The sequence below is a fragment of the Nycticebus coucang genome, chromosome 7 (assembly GCF_027406575.1).
Source record: "Nycticebus coucang isolate mNycCou1 chromosome 7, mNycCou1.pri, whole genome shotgun sequence".
NCBI classification, from domain to species: domain Eukaryota; kingdom Metazoa; phylum Chordata; class Mammalia; order Primates; family Lorisidae; genus Nycticebus; species Nycticebus coucang.
The window spans coordinates 64,409,484-64,431,782 of record NC_069786.1 but is presented as its reverse complement, the minus strand read 5'-3'; the positions used below and the strand labels follow the sequence as shown (position 1 = coordinate 64,431,782).

The 22,299-nt window shown below is 43.1% G+C and overlaps 1 protein-coding gene across 3 annotated transcripts in view; it reads left to right on the top strand.

Annotated features, from left to right (window-relative positions):
• Positions 1–281: 281 nt before the first annotated feature.
• Positions 282–22,299, top strand: part of STK39 (serine/threonine kinase 39) — a 298,177-nt gene continuing 276,159 nt past the window's right edge. For 2 of the 3 annotated variants that reach the window (XM_053597700.1, XM_053597699.1), the window contains exon 1: positions 283–1,165. In XM_053597700.1, the coding sequence (XP_053453675.1) occupies positions 949–1,165 (217 nt within the window). In that variant the 5' untranslated portion in view covers positions 283–948. Of the gene's footprint in view, positions 1,166–22,299 lie in introns of all 3 variants that reach the window. The other variant, XM_053597698.1, reaches the window with a different exon arrangement.

Sequence of the window (22,299 nt, the reverse complement as noted above, 5' to 3'; positions counted from 1 at the left end):
ATTTATGCCTCAGTAAATTCTTTGTACACCAAGTACACTGTCAGAGGGACGCCTGACGTCTAGTTTCAGCGTCCTAATGGGTTAATGCGGCATGTTATTAAGGGTGTAGAATCTGAAGTAAACGATCTAAATCTCTCCTACATTTATTATTCTAACTCCATAGCCCCTTACATCATCTTCTTGGGATCCAAGCGGCTCCGAACAAATGATAAATCTCGGAACAGCCAGGGACCTAAGGAATCAGGTTTCATTTACTAAGAAAAAGTAGAAGTACTGCGGTTAAATTAGGCGAGGTGGGGCAGGGACACTGGCAGGTAAACTCTGGAAAGTTACAACTTGGGTTATTCTCTGAGTGGCGCCCTACAAACGGACGCCGAGTAGGTGTCTCACTCAGAGACTTGAAATTGAACTTCAGGTTCTCTTGAGTTGTAGGAGACTTCTGAGTCCGCGAACCTGGCGGCCGTTCAACGACTCCGCCCTCGGGGTCCCAGGGGGGCGCCTTCTAGAGAGCCCAATTGTCTGGGGCGAAGGCGCAGGGAAGGCGGCCGGGCAGCAAGGAAGGCTAGGGCCGCGGGCCCCGAAAGCACACACAAAGCGACCTTGCTGCCCTCGGGTGGGCGCCTCCCGGCTGCGAGCCGAGCCGGAGTGGGCGGCGGGGCGGCGGTTCCCCTCGCTGAGGCCGAGGAAAGCGCGCGCAAGGCTCGGGGCGCGCGGCGAGCGCGGCGGCCGCCGCCTCCTCCCCTCCCCGCCTCCGCCGGCGCTGCCTCCTCCCTCCGCCCGGCTCGGCCTCCCTCACTCCCTCCCCTCGTGGCTGGCTTCGGCGGCGGCGGCGGCGGCGGGCGGGGAGGGCGTGCGCCGGCCGAGAGGTGTCGGCGGCCAGGCAAGGGAAGTTTCAAGTGGAAGGTCGTCCGCCGCCGGCGCGTCCTCTTGCTCTCCTCCCGCAGCATCATGGCGGAGCCGAGCGGCTCGCCCGTGCACGTCCAGCTTCCCCAGCAGGCTGCCCCGGTGACAGCGGCGGCGTCGGCCCCAGCGGCCGCGACAGCAGCGCCGGCCCCGGCTCCGGCTCCGGCTCCGGCCCCGACCCCGGCCCCGGCCCCGGCCCCGGCGGCGCAGGCCGTCGGCTGGCCCATCTGCAGGGACGCATACGAGCTGCAGGAGGTTATCGGTCAGTGCGGCGGGCGCGGCGGGGCCAGCCCAAGCCGGGCGCAGAGGCCGGGCGGGAGGCGCGGCCGGGGGCGGGAGGGACGCGGGATGCTGTGTTCGCTTGCATGCAAGCCCAGGAGGCAGAGCGCCCGGCTTCGGGGCCTACCGGCTTAACAGTTTTTTTTTTTTTTTTTTAAATGTATTTGTTCGTTTTCTGAGCGCTGGTGCAGCAGGAGGCGGCGCGGCGGATGTGACTCGCACTGCAGACGAGCTGCATGCTGCAAACTTTTATCTCCCGGATCGCCGGGGCCGCGGAGCTGGGGACCCGGCAACGCAGCCGCAGATCCCTTCCCCCGCGTGCCGGGGGCACAGCCCGTCGCCGGTGGCCACGCGGGCGGGCGCCCGCGGGTGGGGTGGGGTTGCGGGGGCGCCGCCCAGGGCTTCCAGCGTCCCCATGCCGCGCCCCGGGGGCCGCGTCTTGGGGGACTCTGCGGGCGCAGCCGCGCCTCTGTCTCTTGTGGTGACCCTCCCGCTGTGGGTATCGGGGCCACGTAGAACCTGCGGAGGCCCAAGTTCTTTCCCGAGGATGGAGAGGAGGCTGGCCTCCCTCCATAACAGCCGCCACTTCACTCCGGTTTTGCAGTCCGGCTTTCCGCTCCACCCTGAGCGCCGGGTACCCGCCTCCCTTGGTACCAGGGCGCGCCGCCTGTCGCCCAACCCTGCCACCCGCCAGCCCGGCCACCAGCCGAAAGCGGGCGCCCTGGCCTTCTGCCCTGCATCGGGCCCGTGCTTTCCTCTGGTCCGGGGCCGAGCTGCAGGAGTGAAACCCAAGGCTGTCGATGATCTGCTCCTTGCCTTTCCATGCCTTCTAGTCAGCTCACAAATATCCCTTTATCTTACATTTTTAAAAACCTGCCCAATTCGCACGGTAAGAAGCCGGTGTTACTTTTCCGTGGGCCAAAAGCACGTGAAGGGCCTGGCTGCCAGGAGATTTGTGTTGTTCCTTTGCGTAGAACCTTCCCTATTGGATCATTCAGTTTGAGTTTTGTCATCTAGGGAAGCCTCCAGGTAAAGTGGGCCCTCAGCTTTTTAACCTTATTGTCTCTGAAATGGGATATTGCCTTTTCATAATCTTGATATTTAAGTATGGCAATGAGAGGAATTCAGAATGATCTTATGTATTTTTTCTTTTAAGAAATCCTTCACTATCTCCTTTACAACATTCAAACAGTTACAGGAATTTCATTATCTGTTTAAATGAGTTTTATCATTTGCTACTGGGTGAATGAAAAATAGCATAACCCCCCCCAAAAAAAAAAAAAAAGAGAAAGAAAACATAAATATGAGAGAAAATGACAGGCAGGTCAAGTAACCTAGGATATAAAAGCTCCACATAACCTATAATAGGCGTCTGCAGGCAAAACCTGCATCTTTCATAAGTTTTGTCAAAGACACTCAAAGGTTGGGTCTTATGTCATACTGCCTGGATTAAATAGCTTTTGGGGCTTCTGAAAACACAGCACTCACTGAAAAGCCTTCACCCTGGCATATGTGCTCCCTTACAGTCCGTCTGCATGCTTTCTCCTATATTCTGCTAGCCTTGGCTGTACCCTGAGTCCCCTGCTAGCTTACGATGCATCTGGTCTTCCATTCCTGGCTGCCTTTGCACACACACAGGCTCTTCTCAATTCTTAGTGCCTATCTTTGTGTAGTAAATCTCACTCATCTTCTAAGGCCAGAGTGAATATTCCTTGAGATGCCTCTGCTTCTTACAGGGCAAAATACAGTGGCTTCTTCTCTTTTTTTACATACCTCTTAGTGTGTTAACCCAGTAGTTATTTGCTCAAGAAACTCTGAAGATCTCCTGTGCCCCAAGCCTTGTGCTAGGTGCTCCCAGTATAGAAATTATAATAAAAATGATCTCTGCCCTGAATGACTTATTGAGTTACTATGTATTAGACAGAGGGAATGGATTCTATAGAATGCCATGAGTGAGTGCTGGGAGATATCAGAGGAGAAAGTGACTCCTGGGAGGGAGAAGGAAGCAGGGTGTTGCTTAGAAGAGGTCATATTTGAGCTGGATTTTGGATTTTGAAGTCTGAGTAAGAGTTTGTGAGGTGCTTAATTATTACCTAACCAGCTGTGAACTTCTCCAGGGTCTGTCTTATCCCTCTGTCCCCCATAGAAGTAGATGGGCCATAAAACTTGAATGATGATATATGCCAAATAGTTTTCCATAGGGTCCATGAAGTTTGAAGAATTTTGTTATAATCAAGTTATATGCTTATTTGGTTACGTATTAGGGTTAAAATGCAAGCTTTGCCTTCTGAAAAAATAAGATCACTTTTGTGAACTAATAAATAAGATCTTAGTTTAAGTTAAATGGGGATTAACTGCAGGGCTCCTTTCTGTTTGCAGTAACAGCAGTGTGAATTAGGGTCGGTCATTTTAGTGGAAATAAATTAACCTGAGGAATCTGAGAACAAAACACCTGCTTATTCTATTCTGATTTTTGCACGTCCACACTATGGCAAGGGCTTTTCTGCGTTTTAAATTTATCTCATGTGTACACCTAGAAGAGATAGTGTGTGTGGAATAGGTTTTGAGAAGGGCTAAATGTTTATAGAGAATCACCTATTTCCATTTTGGTGTTTAATGCTAGTTGAGTAAGAGTGGACTTGTGGTTAAGCACTTTTGCTTACATTATACTCAGAAGTTAGTGTTCAAACAGTGAACCAGTTTCAAGGTAAATGCCAGTTGACAGCCTTTGCTTCTACCTGCCATACGGCAGGTGTCATATGATATGACTCCAGCAGTGTGAACCGTGACCAGCAGGAGGCTCAGATGTGCCTGAGCAGAAAGCCAGAGGAGGCACCGGGTTTTAACTTTCCAGGGTGGCACAGAGCACTTTTTCTTCATTTCCTTTTGGGCAGAGAGTGGGGCCTGTAGGATTAGGAGAGACTGGGTTTACTAAAATCCAAACAAAGGAGCTTTAGTTGCTTGACTTTTGTTTTAGAAAAATAAACACAGGCTTTTGCAAGTCTAAAAATAAAGTTTTCTCTTTGAGGTAGTATTGTTCTTGTGTTATAAAAGGTCTGTGGAGAAATTGTAATGCTCTTAGGAGTAATCTGGTTCAGAAGTTTATGCATGACCTGGAAATGATGCAAAATCTGTTGGAGGGGGCTTTATATTTACCGAGGGGTTAAAAATGTTGTGAAATTATTAATATTAAATTCCTTCTTTCAGTCATCAGTATCTGTGTGTTAGTAGATTTCAAATATTTCTATTTGAAAGAGTGCTATATGAGTAAATGCTCTTTGGAGGCTTTTCAACCTGTTTACACTCTGTTCAGTTTTATTAATTTTCGTTCCTTACCTTGCCTCTCAACTCAGCCCCAAATTCCTTCTTTAGAAGTATAAGGGGCATTTAAATATATGCCAATTGAAAAAATTATTTATTTATTGGTGGTTAATAGTACTACTTACATATAAACAGCTTGAAAGGTGAATCATGAAAATGTTGACTTGGATGTCCATGATAGAATGGAACAATCTTTTTTTTTTTTTTTGTAGAGACAGAGTCTCACTGTACCACCCTCGGGTAGAGTGCCGTGGCGTCACACGGCTCACAGCAACCTCTAACTCTTGGGTTTACGCAATTCTTTTGCCTCAGCCTCCCAAGCAGCTGGGACTACAGGTGCCCGCCACAACGCCCAGCTATTTTTTTTTTGTTGTTGTTGCAGTTTGGCCGGGGCTGGGTTTGAACCCGCCACCCTCGGCATATGGGGCCGGCGCCCTACTCACTGAGCCACAGGCGCCGCCTGATAGAATGGAACAATCTTAATTAACTTCTTCAAAGAGTTGGTGCCACCACAGTATCAGTTTCTGTACTTGAATCAGATAATTCCAGCAGTGCTGTTATCTTTCCTCTGAGAAACATAAATAGACTCTTGCCCAATGTTTGATTTTCTTAGGTTTTTAATTTTTTTTATAGGATAAGCCTTTGCGTAGTTTCATTGATCGATTTGATTGATTGACTTCATGAGGTTGCTTCACTTTTGTCCTGGGTGGTCATTTGTTTAATAGAATGATCTGAAAGTAACACTTAATTTGCCATCTTAACAAAAGATGGCCAAAATTTTGATTTCTAGAATCCTAGCCATCATTTGACAGAGGTTCCTCTGTTACTTCTTTCTTGGGAGGTTTTGTTTATCTGATCTGGTACATTTTCCCCAGACCCAGGTAATAGGGCAAATGGCCAGGTCTTCAAGGAGTAACAGCCTCTCTTAAAATGTGATCTGCAAATAGTCCAGGGCATTCCCACTTTGTACTCTCAGAGTTTCTCCAGATTTCTATGGTTTAGGGGTTATAACTGTTTTTATAGATGTGCTAGAGGCTCTTTGAGGACAGTGGTATCTCCGCAGGGTAAGGGAGCTAGAGCATTGACTGTATCGTCTTATCCCTAGACGAGTGTTTTTCAACCTTTTTTATCTCACAGCACACTTGAACCTATAGTTAAAACTTCCGGGACACACTTAAATTATGTTGATAAAAGAAAGAGTAAAACAAAAGTCTACTTACTGTGCTTTGAACTTTGTTCTAAAATAATTTATTACTGATCTTTAAAAAGTTTGGCAGCATAGCAGTACACCGGTTGAAAATCATTGCTGTAGACCAGGCGTCCTCAAACTTTTTAAACAGGGGGCCGATTCACTGTCCCTCAGGCTGTTGGAGGGCTGGACTATAGTTTAAAAAAAAAAACTATGACCAAATTCTGATGCACACTGCACATATCTTGTTTTGAAGTAAAAAACAAAACGGGAGGGCGGCGCCTGTGGCTCAGTGAGTGGGGCGCCGGCCCCATATGCCGAGGGTGGCGGGTTCAGGCCCAGCCCAGGCCAAACTGCAACAAAAAAAAAAATGGCCGGGCGTTGTGGCGGGCGCCTGTAGTCCCAGCTGCTCGGGAGGCTGAGGCAGGAGAATCGCTCTGAGCCCAAGAGTTGGAGGTTGCTGTGAGCCGTGTGACGCCACGGCACTCTACCGAGGGTGGTACAGTGAGACTCTGTCTCTACAAAAGAAAAACAAAACAAAACAAAACGGGAACAAATACAATTCACACCGCTTCATGTGGCCCGCGGGCCGCAGTTTGAGGACATCTGCTCTAGACCTTTACCCCAAGCTGCCTTGCTGCTTTTGCCGCCAGTTCTCTGATTAGTTAGCTTAAAAAAAAAAAAAAGAAAATACTAAATGAGGCCTGAGATGCTTTTTTTTTTTGCTGTTTTTGGCCGGGGCTGGGTTTGAACCCACCACCTCCGGCATTTGGGGCCAGCGCCCTAATCCTTTGAGCCACAGGCGCCACCCAACTGAGATGCTTTGTTTTGATTTCAATTTCATTTCATTTTTTTCAATAAAGGGAAAAATGTACATAGAAATTTCCTTTTGTCTTTTTTATTGTTGTAAAATGCACATACTTTTTTTTAACCATTTTAATAGTTTTTAAGTGTGTAATTCAGTGGCATTAATTATATTCCCAATAGAAATGCTTTTCTAAGCGTGCTGTTCAAACTACCACAAGAGGAAAAATTTCACGGTAAAAAGAAACTGATAGAAAGGGTCTACAGTCTTTACTTTATTCATGCATTTGATTTGTGACCGATAACGCTGTGAATTTCCCGCTGACACTTGGCGGTTTGTCTTACATGACATTTTTTTGATGGTGTTTGAAAATAAGTTGCAGCAGTGCCAGCTCTGGAGTCAGATGGCCTGGTCTGTTTCACGTCCTGCAATGGCGGTCACTGGCGTGCGACCTTGAGCAAATTAGTTAGATGGGTCTGTACTCAGTTTCCTTGTTGGTAACACAGAGATGATAAAAATAAGGTTGTGAGGCTTGAGAGAACGTAAAGCACCGGAATGCAGAATCGTGCCTGGCACACAGCTTGCTCTCAGTCTTAGCCATGACTGCTATAGACTTCATTTGCTAATCAGATTCAACTTAGCAGGAGAGAACACAGTCCTGTGTTCTTGTCTCTGGCAAGATTTTGGAGTGGCTTGAAGAGTTTCTGTGCTGGGTTTCTAGCAGGGAGGAAGTGGGAAGAGAGGTTGCCCCAGTCTCCTTCCTGCAGTGGGTGGCTGGAAGGGGCGTGCAGGGGGAGCGCGTCGCCTGTGTGGGCCTGGCTTCCCCTTGCACCTCGCACCTCCCCTGCGCTGGGGGAAAGATGAAGAGACCTGTAGAGCTCCTGGTGATTTGGCCAGCTCAGGGGTGTAGGTGCCAAATGGCTATTTGACAAGTGGTGAGAGCATCCTGTGGGACGGTTGTGGGGAGGAACGGCCCATTATGAAAGGGCTCTGAGAACAACCTGCTCAGACTGCACTTTTCTTCCACCTCTGAGTTTGCCCGGAGGCTGCCATGCTGGCAGGAAATGCTGCTGACTAAAAGGAATACTCACCGTGTCCGGCCAGGGAGAGGACAGAGGCCCTGGTTTTCAGATAAAGTCATCACCATGGCTTCCCCATCTCCTCCCTTCCCACTGTGCTTTCTCCTCCACTTATAAATATTCTCAAGTCTCTCTCTTATCTTTAAATGACAACAGAGAACAAAACAAAATACTCTTACCCTCTTTTCTCCTCTGGCTACTCCCTTATCTCATTTCTTCCTTTTGCTGCCAATCTGTTTGAAGAAACCTCCCATTTACTCTCAGCCCGCTGCAGCCGGCCTCCTGGCCTCTCCGCAACAATCCCAAGTTGTTCTTTCTCGGGTCACCGCAAGCCTCCTGTGGCCAGAGCCAGTGGACTCTGCAGGCCTGCCCTGGCTTCCCGTCTCTGCAGGAGTAGGCACTGTCTTTCATTTCCCCTTCCCGAGAGGCCGCGGCTCATGCTTCCCACCCTCCCTTCCTTTGGACGTCCTCTGCTCTCCTGCCTGCCCTGGCTGTAGATTCACAGCTCTCTGAGCCTTCACAGCCACCTAAAAGGCCAAGGGTCCCCCTGACTTTAGACTGGTATTTGGACTACCTTACTTACATTTTTGTTCAGATGTTTCGCAGGAACTTCATACTTAGGATTAAAGTCATTGTCCACCCTCAGCTCAGTTTTAATCCTGTTCCTCCTATGTGTATATTCTTCACACCCCTCAGGCTAGTGGTCGTGCACTTTCCCATCTTCATCAGTCTCCCACATGTAGTCGGTCACCTAAATACAGAAGAACCTCCATAACTGACCTCCCTGAGTTGACCTGATTTTCAGAGACCGGACAAGCATCACCATGTACGTGTCAGTTCAGTAGGCCTGGTTCCCTATGGGGACCGCCTGTGTGTGTTGACCAGTTTGTTACAGTCCTTCGGGTGGTCAACTTACAGAGGTTCCACTGTATTCTGCGTCTTTGGTGTCTTTGACCCGTCTCTGACTCTAGCTTGGCTGCCTCTGGTTTAGTTCGGGCTCTTATCAATTCTTACTTGATTATTACCTCCTAACCAGGTTCCTTGTTTCTGGCTCTGTATACATTGCTACTAAATTGATAACTACCATACAGAAATTTTTATCATGTTGCCTTCCTATTTAAACACCTTTAGTAAGCTTCCCTTCATCTTCAAGATTAATTCAATGCAAGGTGTTTAAGACCTTTCGGGAATGGTCTCTTCCCTCCCTTTCCAGCCCACCTCGTTTCAGTCTCAGGATGGACTCTCCAGCCAGTGGGAACCTTCTGTAGTTGCTGAAAAGCTTCTTGGTTCTGTCTCTTTTAGGCAAGTTTTCCCTCTCTCTGCTCTGTAGGCCCTTCCCTTCCATTTTGGTCTGTGTAACAGAGAGCTCTGGTTCTCCTTTTAAGTTTTACCTTAATTGACGTATAATACGCGCGTGTGGGAAAGTGTCCATATCCAAACTTACATCTAAGTGCGTGCTCATGTACATGAATTGAACACACCCATGTAATCAGCACCCAGAGCAGGGCTCCCTTCTAAGACCCTGAATAGTGATTTCTTTCCATAGATATACTCTCTGCTGCTAGAGCTCGTTGCTCCTTGGGCTCTGTTGGGTCTTTAGTCCTGGCAGTCCTCCCTCTGTATGCTGTTATTTCTTGCCCAACCTGGCCCTGGACTGTTAACTCCTGCTTGAGAACAGGGTCTCTCCTCTCCATGTCCCACACCTCATATTAAATATTATGTAAATGTTTTCTGGGTGAAGGTCTGAGTTCTGGGAACAAATAGTCTCTCCCCACCTTGTGGATGGGGAATATTGCCTGATGTCTAAAAGTCTGCCTGGCTGGATCCCGAGGATTTGATCTCGTCTGTGGTTAATGATGGTGCTTATTTAGTTGTGTTTGGGCCAATCAGCTTAAAGCACTCTGTAGAAATTAGCTCATTAATCCTCGCAGATCAAGAGTAAGCACTTTGAGTGTTCCACCACCCGTGCTGGGGAGGTAGGCAGGCAGAGGCCTGGCTCTCCCGAGGGCACAGGACTGAGAGATGGCCTCTCAGTATTAAAGGACCCAGAGCTCCCTGCCACAGTTCCTGTCTCCCTTTACTTCGACATTGTAGGGTGGGTAGGGATGTCTGGCACTGCCCTTTCCTTGAGAAGCTCTAGTGCTTTCCTTTCTTAAATGTAACAGTGATCTGGCTCTTGCTATTCCTATATTTATATATACCCCTCACCTTGAAGCTTTGGGGCCTCTTACTGTGTAGAAATGAGGACCGCTGGGGAAGATCAGGGATACAGGTGAAATGCAAGAGTAGAATTGCAGAGGAAGTGGCTTTCACAGGTTGTTACGAATTTATAAGGGACTGAGGGTGATAGGGTGGGTGTGATACATGCTAAGTCACAACTTACCTAATAGGTGATGTAGCTCCTCCACAGTGTATTTTTTGGGAAAGGTTTTTTTTTCTTACTTAAATATAATTCCCCATGTAATTATGTGAGGCTTTACATTTTCTTCCAGGATATCTTGTTTAAATTATATCAAAACAACTCCAAGATGCTTGAAGTGATTTAAGTATTTCAAGTGCTTTTTTTGAAATCTGCCATTTACTGGTCACGTTTTTGATAACAGACAAAATTTCAATAGATTAATTAAAAAGGCATTTTAGACTTGGATTAACTAGAAAGCAGAAGAGAAATATCAGTTCTTCAGGATGGATTGGTAGTACCTTATTTCTAGATTTGATTTAGATAAATACTCTGGAATCCAATGTAAGTAAATGGTGATGTATTTCAAATTTCGTCTCACTTACCTAATAGTCATTTGAAAATAAACTTTGGGAAAAAAAAAAAAAAAAGAAAATAAACTTTGGTTTGGCCTTAAGAGTCTTCTTGGACTTTGAGGAATTAAACGAATTTATCTTTAGATTGATTGTATGTTTTGTATATGTTTTGATAAAAGTATTTAAGATAAAAGTGGTAGAGACCTTGACATTCGTTTTATCTCATTTTACTTTTGAACTTCTTCCAGGTAAGTGGCATTTAGCATAACTCTCAGAAGCCTAGTATTGTGGGTGCCCCTGTGGTTCTTCTCTTATGTAAAAATATACATTTTTTTTTTTTTTTTTGACACAGAGTCTCACTCTGTAGCCCTTGGTAGAGTGCTGTGGTATCTTAGCTCACTCACAGCAACCTCAAACTCTTGGGCTTGAGCAATCCTCCTGCCTCAGCCTCACAAGTAGCTGGGACTACAAGTGCCCACCACAACACCTGGCAAGTTTTTCTATTTTTAGTGGAGATGGGGTCTGGAATTCCTGAGCTCAAATGATTCACCCACGTTGGCCTCCCAGAGTGCTAGGATTACAGGCATGAGTCACCATGCCCAGCCCCCCAAATATACATTTTTGTGACCTTTATGGAACTTAGAATTCTAACTTTTAGTCACTTTTGGAGCTTTTTGCCAGAAAACCTAGATGGAAGGTGCAGATAGCTGGCTTTCTGACCTAGCAATAATAGATCTTCATTTGCAGAGTATTTTAGAAGCCTGTGACTTATGACAGTTCTGAGACTTTGAGGTTTTAGAAGAATTTGTGATCTCGTTTTGAACTGGTGGCATCACTTTGTACCAGGGTTTGTAATCGGGGACATTCTAAGTGCTTCTGCCCTGTTTAGTTTGGGGATTGAAAAAGGATTATATTTTCTGGGTTGGTGCCTGCTGACCTGTCTTGTGTTGCTTACTTAGACTTTAAATTAAATCATCTGGTTCTCTCTCTCTCTCTCTCTTTTCCCCAACCCCTTTCTCTCTTTCTTCTACTGGCAATGTCAGTATCGCACTTTGCTTAATTATGGGGTGACTCAAGAAATCACAAGAGCAGTAGCAGAAGGGGGCTTCTAGGGTAAGGAATGGCAGGTCAGTGCTGGCTTTTAGAAGACAGCTCCCAAGTGAGAAATGACATAAGGATATAGGGAAAATAAAGAAATTCAATTTTAGAAGAGACCAAAGAAAACCATCCATTCTAGGTCTTTTGTTTTATAATTGAATACTTTAATGGCCTAAGTTGAAGTAACTTGCCCGTGGTCCAAAAGTCCGTAGAATCCCAGGCTTATCATTCTTCCCTAATTCAGTATTTTTTCCACTTATGTCACATTGTTTCCTTGTTGGTGGGAAGGAAGAATTAGAAATATTATTGATTCAGTGAATTTTATAACTATCATTTTAAAACAGTAAGTACATATCTGAGAACATATTTACCATGTAGGAATCAGCGTAATAATCTCATTTCTTTTTGCTTATTAAAATGATTTCTATATATAAATATATATGAATAAGTATATATTTGAATATATATGAACATATATAAGCATAAATACATATGAATAAATATATATATATTTCTTATATATTTGATATATGTTTATTTGATATGTAAGCCAGGTTACATATGATATTTGATACGTACTTACATATTTGATATGTAAACTAGGTTTGATATGTAAACATACAATATTTTCACTTCAGCCCTTACCTTTTGCCTGGTCTATTTCAATATATTTTTAATTTTTGTTAGTGAGCTGGAGATGGGTGTGTGTGCGCGTGTGTGTCATAAAGTAAGGTTGAGGAGCAGCAATTTGATGGGTGAAGAAAAGTGTATGAAAAAAATATACTTCATGGCTGATTGCTAGTGGGGCAAAATTTCTGCCCCAGCGGCAGATCCCTTCTCCCAGGCTGCTAACAATCCAAGCAGCAACAACAGCATTGCTACAAGAGTGGCTGGCACAGCGGTGGGAAGGGATGGCATACATCTTTGCATGTTGGAAAGTCACGTTAATTTAACTGTAATCCAAGAAGGCTGCGTTCAAGAAACTTCAATCAGATATAGTTAGAAATGTACATTATTTTGTAAAAATTCTAACTATGTACTTAATTTCGAAAACTGATTTGTTAATTTTAAAGTTGACCTTTTAATGACTTTGTCGTGTCTGGTTTGTGTTGGGAAACATTTGAATATTTGGTGGCAGCATGATCCTCTAAATGGGTATCAGTCATTTGTGACCTTAAGCATGTCTTGCTGTGGGTTAGGTAGGAAAAACAGATTCACAGGAATAAGTAGTTGTAAAGCAAGAAAGCATTTTTCGGTATTTTGCTGAAGGCACGGGTATTCTGCGTTTTTCCATATTTCAACTAGATCTTTCTTAGCATCAGACAATGACTTTAAGCTGTCATCTACTGAGAGCTGAATCAATTCCATGTTTTGTCCTTTAGGTGTCTTGATGATATCAACTAGGTGAGGTTGAAATGCCAATGTGAGTATGGTGTGATGATTCTCAAGGCATTGACCCTTTCATCGTATTCCCCAATTAGTGGGTCTGTAACAGCTGCACATTTTTCATCATTTGCATATATCATCCAGCTCATCAGTGATCTTTGCTTAGTGGGAAAAATGTTCGTTTGAAATTTCCTTTTAAAGAAGAATTGTTTTGGAAAAAAGATAGCTTTTTTCAGAATGTTTATATTTGTTGCCATATACCATATGTAGACTTAGTTTTAGTTTTACCTTGCAAAAAAGTATTCAGGTCATTTTGATTTGACAAGATATCACACAAATGCTGCATTAGAAATCTTTTAATAATCCATATTGCTGATTCTATTCTCCATAAAATTTAACTTACCTGTTTTTACAAATAGAAAATTTTGGCTAACATTTGTCCCCATGATAGCCAATGCACTTTAGAATGATGTAGCAAACCCACAGGGAATACCTCACCACTCAACTTTAGCATGTTACAAAACTGACCATGCTGGCCGGGCGCGGTGGCTCACGCCTGTAATCCTAGCACTCTGAGAGGCTGAGGTGGGTGGATTGCTTGAGCTCACAAGTTCAAGACCAGCCTGAGCAAAAGCAAGACCCTGTCTCTACTGAAAAATAGAAAAACAGAGGCAAGAGGATTGAGCTCGAGTTGGAGGTGGCTGTGAGTTATGACGCCACGGCCCTCTACCCAGGGCGACAGGTTGAGACTCTGTCTCAAAAGAAAAAACAACAACAACAAAAAAAAAAAACAAAAAAAACTGACCATGCCGTGTTGCCTGTGCACGAATATAGTTAACAATACTTAGAACTTGTGCAAACTGTCACTTAAATTAGTAGCTTTAATATAGAGATTTCGCTAATGCAAAATACAATGGAAAGAAATGAGGGAATCGGGATCTGTTAATACCTTTTTTGTCTATGCAGTAGACCTGTAGCCCCCAACTCCCCGGCCATGGATGAGCACCAGTCTGTGGCCTCTTAGGAACTGGGCCCCACAGCAAGAGATGAGTGGTAGCGAGCGAAGCTTTACGGCTGCTCCCCATTGCTCACATCACCATCTGAGCTTTGCCTTCTGTCATATCAGCAGCAACATTATATTCCAGTAAGAGCCTGAACCTTACTGTAAATGGTGCTTTAAAGGGATTTAGGCTGCACAGTCCTTAAGACAATCTTAATGCCTGGTGATCTGCGGTGGTGATATAATGTGCTTGAGTCATACTGAAACCATCCCACCCCCATGGGCCCTGGAAAATTGTCTTCCACGAAACCAATCCCTGGTACCAAAAAGATTGGGGACCACTGCAAAAAACCTTCATGTTTTCCTGTCATAGAAGGTATGCTGTCTGTACATACCTTTACTAAATTTACCAAATTCAGTCCAATTTCATGGCATGTGTTTCTTCCAGGGCATTTATTTTGAAAATTGTTGAAAATATGTATTCCCCATGTTCATGAGAGTACCCAGCGTGTGTATCTTTTCATAGCAAAGAAAATCTTTTATTATGAGCCAAATAAAGCAAAACCTGTACCGAGTCAGTAATATTGGTTGATTGATCCAAAGCTATTAAATAACATATATTTTCCTTTTGAGGTATTGCATGACGTTGTTCTGTTAAGTTAAAAGCTAATTCATGCTGCAATCAGTTACAGCTCTCTGGAAAGAGGCAGTTGTCTGTACTTCGAAACATTATTGGGGTCTAAGCATCTTCCAACTATAACAATGCATTCTTTGACAACTTGTACATCACTGAATGTCTCCCCTTTTCCCCCCAACTATATTAGCTACTTTTAAAGTTGCTTCAGTGGCATTATTTCCAGGTCTTACTGCTGCTTGAAAGAATCATCTTTGCTTTTGCTTTTCACCTTTTAATGTCTGCTGTACAACCTTTTGCACATCTTCCTCGAATTTAAAATATCTGTGGTCCTTTTGAGTGTTACGATGCTGGTGAACTTCTTTGATGTTAAGTTGATTTTCACAAAGCAAGTAAATCAACTCATCTTTAGCAGAAACAGAGTAATATTGCAACTCCCAATCCTCTTTACAAAAAAAAATCTGTTTTCTTCAGTGTTCTCTTGGTCATCTTTGACTTGGTGGGCTGTTAAGCAAGATGAAAGTAAAGGGTACTGTGGAGCTGTGCAGTTGCTCACAGATTCCACCTCAAACACAAACACGGTGGGTGCAGTGCTGTCAGGAGCTGATAACCGTTGAGCCCCTAAACTCTCACCAGCCAGTCTGGTGCAGGAGTAGCATGGTCAGGCAGGGGAAGTTAGAACTGGATCATGAGTGTTGAAGGCATCAGTTTAGCCTGAAGGCTTACTAAGGTTCTCACTGGGCTGGTCAATCTGGGAGGATTATTTCATTGGAATTTATTTTGTTCTTTGGTATTTTGAATATGTTCATTTTAAAAATAAAAACATAAAAGGTGAACAAAAATGTATTAATAAAGATAAAAGGGGCTTGGTGCCCGTAGCACAGTGGTTACGGCTCCCGCCACAAACACCCAGGCTGGTGGGTTTGAACCCGGCCCGGGTGTGCTAAGCAACAATGACAACTGCAACAAAAAGTAGCCGGGCGTTGTGGCGGGCGCCTGTAGTCCCAGTACTTGGGAGGCTGAGGCAAGAGAATCGCTTAAGCCCAAGAGTTGGAGGTTGCTGTGAGCTATGACGACACGGCACTCTACCAAGAGCAACATAGTGAGACTCTGTCTCAAAAGAAAAAACAAACAAACAAACTAAAAAACAAAAACCCGTGGATTTGTTCTGTAAAATATGGTTTCAGCTCAAAGGCTGTACTTAAGGACCTAGCAGACCACATGTGGTCTGAAGGCTGCAGGTTCCCCACTCCTGGGCTAGCACCACACTGTCTAACATGGTAGCCCCTAACCACATGTGGCTATTTTAATTAAAATTCAGTAAAATTAAAGAAATAGGGTATAGCAGCCCCCTTTCTTTGCAGTAGCCCCATTTTAAATGCTCAGTAGTGAATTGTGGCTGGTGACTTGCCTTGCTGGGTAGTGCAGGTAGAGACTATTTGCATCACCACAGAAGGTTGCACGGGCCAGCAGTGGATGATAATTTCTCAGAAATGTTTAAAGCCTGGCTAAATATTATCACAGTAGCGATACATGGTATGAGGTCACCTTTTTATAACATGCCAGTGTTGCCACTGACTTAGAAGTACAAAAATGAGACAGGCACCACTAACCTGATTTTTAAAATCTTTTCTTTTTACTCTGTGCCCTATTTGAAAGCCAATTCATATTTTATTTTATTTTATATTTTATTTATATATTTTTTTGAGATAGAGTCTCAAGCTGTTGCCCTGGGTTGAGTGCCATGGTGTCACAGTGGACCGCCACCTCAAACTCTTGGGCTTAAGTGATTCTCTCGCCTCAGCCTCCCAAGTAGCTGGGACTACAGGCACCTGCCACGGTGCCCGGCTATTTTTTTTTTTTGTTGTTGTTGTTGTTGTTGCCGTTGTCCTTGTTTTAGCTGGCCTGGACTTGGTTTGAACCGCCAGCCTTGGTGTATGTGGTCGGTCCTGGTGCCCTACCCACTGAGCTACGGGTGCCGCCTCCAATTCATATTTTAAAGAGAAGAATTATTCTTGTGTGTGATAAAACAGATATCTCTGCTGACCTAGGGAGATAATTTTGAAGTGTGAGTTTCTTTCTTTCTTTCTTTTTCTTATTGGATCATAACTATGTACATGACTGCATTTTTATGGGGTACAATGTGCTGATTTTATATACAATTTGGAATGTGTACCTCAAACTGGTTAATGTAGCATGATTTAAAACTCCCAATTCATGTCTGCTATGAAGTGTGAGTTTTAAATCTTACCTCTTAACTCGTTCTGGGAATGTGCTTGCAATTACTATAAACAGAGATTCCACCCAAATGAAATCCAGTATTTTCAGAAGTTTCAAAATGTTAGATCTCCTTAAAAAAATAACTTCAGAGTCTTGAGGTTGGATATGCCAGCATCACTTCAGTTTATCTTTTTGTATTTATGAAGAACTGATTAAGTAGGTTTAAAAAAATGAAATTACAAAGCAAGTTCTGAAATTAACCCTGTTTGGGAAAAATAATACCTATCTTAATTTTAATCGCTTAAACAGTGAATTTAATCATAGTCCCCTTTTTTCCTTTGAGTTACAAACATTTTGGTATTTGAGTGATTAAAGGATTAATGGTTTAAGTTATAGATCTAAAAGCAAATAAAACATCATTTAAGTTGGTAGCTTGATAGAAATTCAAAATTAATAGCCACACTGTGGGTAGGATACCTGCTTCCTTAGCAGAAGGAATTGATGAGTGAGGGATGGAAAACAAAAAATATCTCCGTGGGGAGATTAGTAGGTTTCATTGTGGGCAATTCAGGAACAGTCTGTACTTTTCTCACATCTAGTGTTCCTTGAGTGACTGGGACTGTAACAGAGAATGTTTTACTATGTAATCCTTTTTAAAGTTTTCCTTGTACTTGCCCTTTCAAGTTTTTGGAGTCTTCTGCTCAGTGCCTGACCTTAAACAGGAGTAGTTGTGGAAACATTTTTAATAGGGCACCCTTCCTGGGTAGTTGGGCAGCTGAAATAGGAGCAGGTGGGGGAAAATGTTCCTGTGTAGTTTCAAATTGTGAGCATTAGGATGAATTTAAGAATAGGAGTATTTTTGCGGTAAGTCAAGATCAGGGCTAGATTGTTTATCTTTACTAATATAAATACTTATCAGTGTTTAAAAAGGGACCATCTGTAGGGCTAAGAGACGATGAACTTCTCAGTTCATCTACAGCCATCTTTTAAATTGTTTTCACATGAGCAGCAAGAGCTTCCGAAGACTGTAATTTCACGTCCTATTCTTTAAAGCCTGTCATATAGGCAGCTGTCCCCCTTACAGGAAAAGGGGGATAACTGAAGTCTCAGTCACTAGGGTAGGTAGAAGTTACTGTCAGACACTGGTCTTGCTAGTCTGTATAGGCTGTTGTCCACGTAGTCTATCATATTAAAAAATGAAGTTATTTTCAGGGGAGCATAGTTACTGAAAATTAAATAGTCTAGCTGGGTGGTACTTGGGAAGCCGAGACAGGAGGATTGCTTGAGTCTAGGAATTTTAAATCTCTAAAAAACAAAAAGGTTAACTATTCCTTTGCCTTTCGGTGCTACTTGCAAGAAAGGGAGTGACAAAAATACGAAGGATAATCTTTAAAATTAATCATCAGAATTTATATATGTACAAAAAGTGTTGTTGCCTTCAAGGGAACATGGTGGGAGACTGCCCACTTTGTTTTTATTAGCTACAGTTTATTTATTTTTATTTATTTATGTTAATTACTTCCACCAGCCTCATGTGAAGAAATGATACCAAGTTTCTAAAGTGACATTGATCTCCTCTTCAGATACTTCCAAAAATGTGGTAAGCAGTGGTAATTTTACAGGAATAAGCATTTAACCTTACAAAACAACTCTTTAGCCTGACAGTGCTGTTACTTGTTTAAAGTTACTTTTGTTTACTGTTCTTTTTAGTAGATTATGGATCACTGTTTCACAGAAGTAGATTATCCAGGACTGAGGTTTGAGATTACCGTAAGCTGTCGGTGTACAGGTAGGGCTAGCAAAAGCAGAAACTGATGGTGGGCTGGGGGATGGGAGAGAACAAGAACGTGGGGCCATATCCAAGTTTGCAGGGTTTGACAAGGAGTCAAGGCAAGGGAACCAGTGAGGACATGTGATTTTTCTGAGACTGTTTCAGCAGCAGCTTCTCTTTGAGTTTGGTGCTTCTTTCGAAGCTTTGCCTTGTAGGGTGCCTCTGACAAACTGAAGGGCTCAGTTCTCTGATCATGGATTCAGACATTCCCTGTATCAGCTTAATGGTCCCCAAAGGACAAAAGGCAAAGAATAAGAGATACTTGTAAGAAATTGTAACATAGACCTTAAGCTTAGATTGTATTAGATGTATTCTGTGATTCAAAACCATTTAAGTGGGAGAAAAAAATATTTTTTATATACTCTTTCCAGTAATCATAAAGTAGGTTTGACTATCAGTGTATACATCAAATTCCCAAGAAATAGGCTGGGCATAGTGGCTCACTGTAATTCAGCTACACTAAAATTCAGACAGTAGCTAGACTTATTCCCAAGAAATAGGCTGGGCATAGTGGCTCACCGTAATTTGGCTACACTAAAATTCAGACAGTAGCTAGATTAGATGATGAGGTTACTGGTGACAGTCTCTCCTTTTACTCAGTTGTATTATACAAGTTTTCCACAGTGGACATCTATGATTGCTTATATAATATCTGGGAAATTTAAATGAGCTTCGAATTTTTGATACCCTAGGAGGGCTAGGTAACGTCTTTTTCTCAGTGCTTTTTCTTTATGTGAGGCAAGGACTCTGGCCAACCACAGAAATGACACCACACGAGTCTGATTCCACGTTCAGATCTGTTTCCCCCTTGCAATAAAAAACAAGTCATTGAACACTTAAATCTCTAACTTAATAGAGATAACAGCCCTCTTTCCACATCAAAAAGCATGTAGTATTTTTATGACAGAGACTTTTCCAGAAGACTTTACAATTTAATAAAAGGTATAATGGCACATCTCCCTTTTTTTCTATTAATTCTGCCAGTGGCATACAATAAACTAAAGAAAATGGGTGAATTCTGTCAAAACTATTATTAGGCTTCTAACCTTTTTATCCTCACAGGTTAACAATTGTTTTTAAAAAATTGACTATAAGACAGGCAGTAAAATGTTTCTGGGTTAATTTCAAAGTAAAGAAACTTTCTCAATTATTGAAGCAACAATCTACCTTTAAATTGGGCATTGCATGGACAACACGGTAATTTTAGGGCTGTGATACATCTAGTTCAGGTGGCAGGAGAAATACTTAACATATGCGTGCAATCTATATTTTTAATGTGATGTTGAGTTTTAACAAGGTCAGCCTGGAAGAAAACACCTAAAGGCTAAAAAAAGGATCAGCATTACACATGCACACCCCTCCCCTCTGCCTTTCAAATGTCACATTAGAATCGACATCTTTAGATCTTTTAGCAAGCTGTACATTCCAGAAGCCCCCTTTATAGCAAAAAACATCCTGATGGTTATAGCAAATTAGTCTACGAAACCTGTAATCAACAACAGTGCCACCATCAGGGTGAAGGAGTTTGGGTAATTGGTTCCCCCTACCACAAGTTAAAAACAAAAGTTAAATGAATGACAAACATTGTACATTCATCATCCTTGCGCTAAATAAAGAGGCTGTGGCAAAGAGTTTGCAAAGAAGGCAGTAAGAATTCCTCCCTCCCTTGTACAAGTGTGGCTTTGCCATGTAATTCTACCACTCCTCCCAGCAAGAAAAGAAATCTCTGTCCCTTCCCCTGAAATGTGAGCTGGCCTTGTGATGGGCTTTAACCAATGGAATGTGGCAGCGTGATACTGTGCCTCAGAAACCTAGGCCTCAAGAGTTCTTGCAGCCTCACTTTCACAATCTTGCAATGTTGCTGTAGCCAAGGAACAAAGCATAGGCAAACCCCCTTAAGGATGAGAAGTCACTGGAAAGTGAGGCTGGCCTATAGTCGCCATCAACTACCAAACACACAAGCGAGAGCATCCACAACAGGCAGCCTCAGCAGAGCTGACCATGGAACTGACCCTGCACTGCAGAAGTGCCCAGCCCAGCCAATCCTAATTTGCTGACCCCAGTATTTTGCTGGTATGTACATACTGGCGTATGTACCACCATAGATACGTACCAAGCCTGGCTAATTAAAAAAATTTTTTTTTGTAGAAATGGGGTCTCCTTATGTTGTTTAGGCTGGTCTCAAACTCCTGGACTCAAGTGACTTTCCAGCATCTTTTTGAAGTACTAAGTTTATAGGTGTGAGCCATCACTCCAGGCCCAGATCTTTTACCAAGTATATGTGCATGTATGTATATATTTTTCAAAAAGGTAATAATTATGCATGTGATATGGTAACTATACAGATTCTTGTGCAAATTGTAAATTTTTACTTCTACAAATTAATACACTATATTGCTTGAATATTTTACCTCTGTATATTTTTTGTGTATATTTTTAGTAATAAAATAAAAATAAAACCCAGCCCGGGCCTGCTAAACAACAATGACAGCTACAACAAAAAAATAGCTGGGCATTCTGGCAGGCGCCTGTAGTCTCAGCTACTTGGGAGGCTGAGGCAAGAGAATCGCTTAAGCCCAAGAGTTTGAGGTTGCTGTGAGCTGTGACACCATGGTACTCTACTAAGGGTGACATAATGAGACTCTATCTCCAAAAAAACAAAAAGAGAAAAAAAACCCCACATTATAAATATGTGAGGTAGACACAGAAGTCTCCCTCACTTAAAACATGCCTATTCCGAGGCTGGGTACGGTGGCTCATGCCTGTAATCCTAGCACTTTAGGAAGCTGAGGCAGAAGGATTCCTTGAGGTCAGGAGTTGGAAACCATCAAGACAAGACCCCCGTCTCTACAAAAATGGAAAAATTAGGTGCATGAAATACTGAGGCCCATAGACCCGGTTACTCAGTAGGCTGAATATTCTCAAGAGAATTTCTTGAGCCAAGGAGTTGAAGGTTGGAGTGAGATATGAAGACACCACTGCACTCCAGCCTGGGTGACAGAGTGAAACTTTGTCTCAAAAATAAAGAAGTGCCTATTCTGAATCCATTTCTTTTCTATGGATGCACCTTAATTTACTTAACCAATTCTTTTGTTGATGAACTTCTTAGTTTCTAGGTTTTCAATATTTCTGTGGGATCAATACCTAGAATTGGGGTGGCCAGGGCAATGGTATTAGATTGACACTTTTGGTAGATGCTGTGAAAATTTCATCCAGTTGTACTATTGAAACACCAGCTTAGTTTATTCCTATTAGTGGTCTTAAAGCTGAAAGGGAATTAGATTGAGAAAGCATCTTGCCTTATCCCCTATTTCAGCGGTTTTTAACCTGTGGGTCGCGACCCCTTTTTAACAATGAAAATACATTGTGGTATTAGGAAGGTTGAGAACCACTGCTCTACTGGAACCAGAACTAAATATCTAAGACTGGGAGGAAATAGTGAATGGGACAGGGTACGGTAGGAGTGGATTGAAAAAGAAAAAAACGATCATCTGAATTTAGGGAGCAAAGGTTTCGTCATTTTATGAACTAAATAAAATGAAATGGCATGAAGTTCATTACTATGAACACATTTATGAAAAGGTTTTCTAAATTGATGAGAAGTCTGGATTATAGACTGTAACAAAATTGGTTAATATACTCTTCAGTGTACATTTCCGATTAAGGGGACAGGGACCCACGACAATTATCCGAGGAACGGGGAATCTTCAAAAGACAGACGGGAAAAGAAGGAGGCGGGAATCTTACCTATAATCCCGCGTTTTGCAGCAGTCCAGGAAAAACTGAGCATCTAGGTCTTT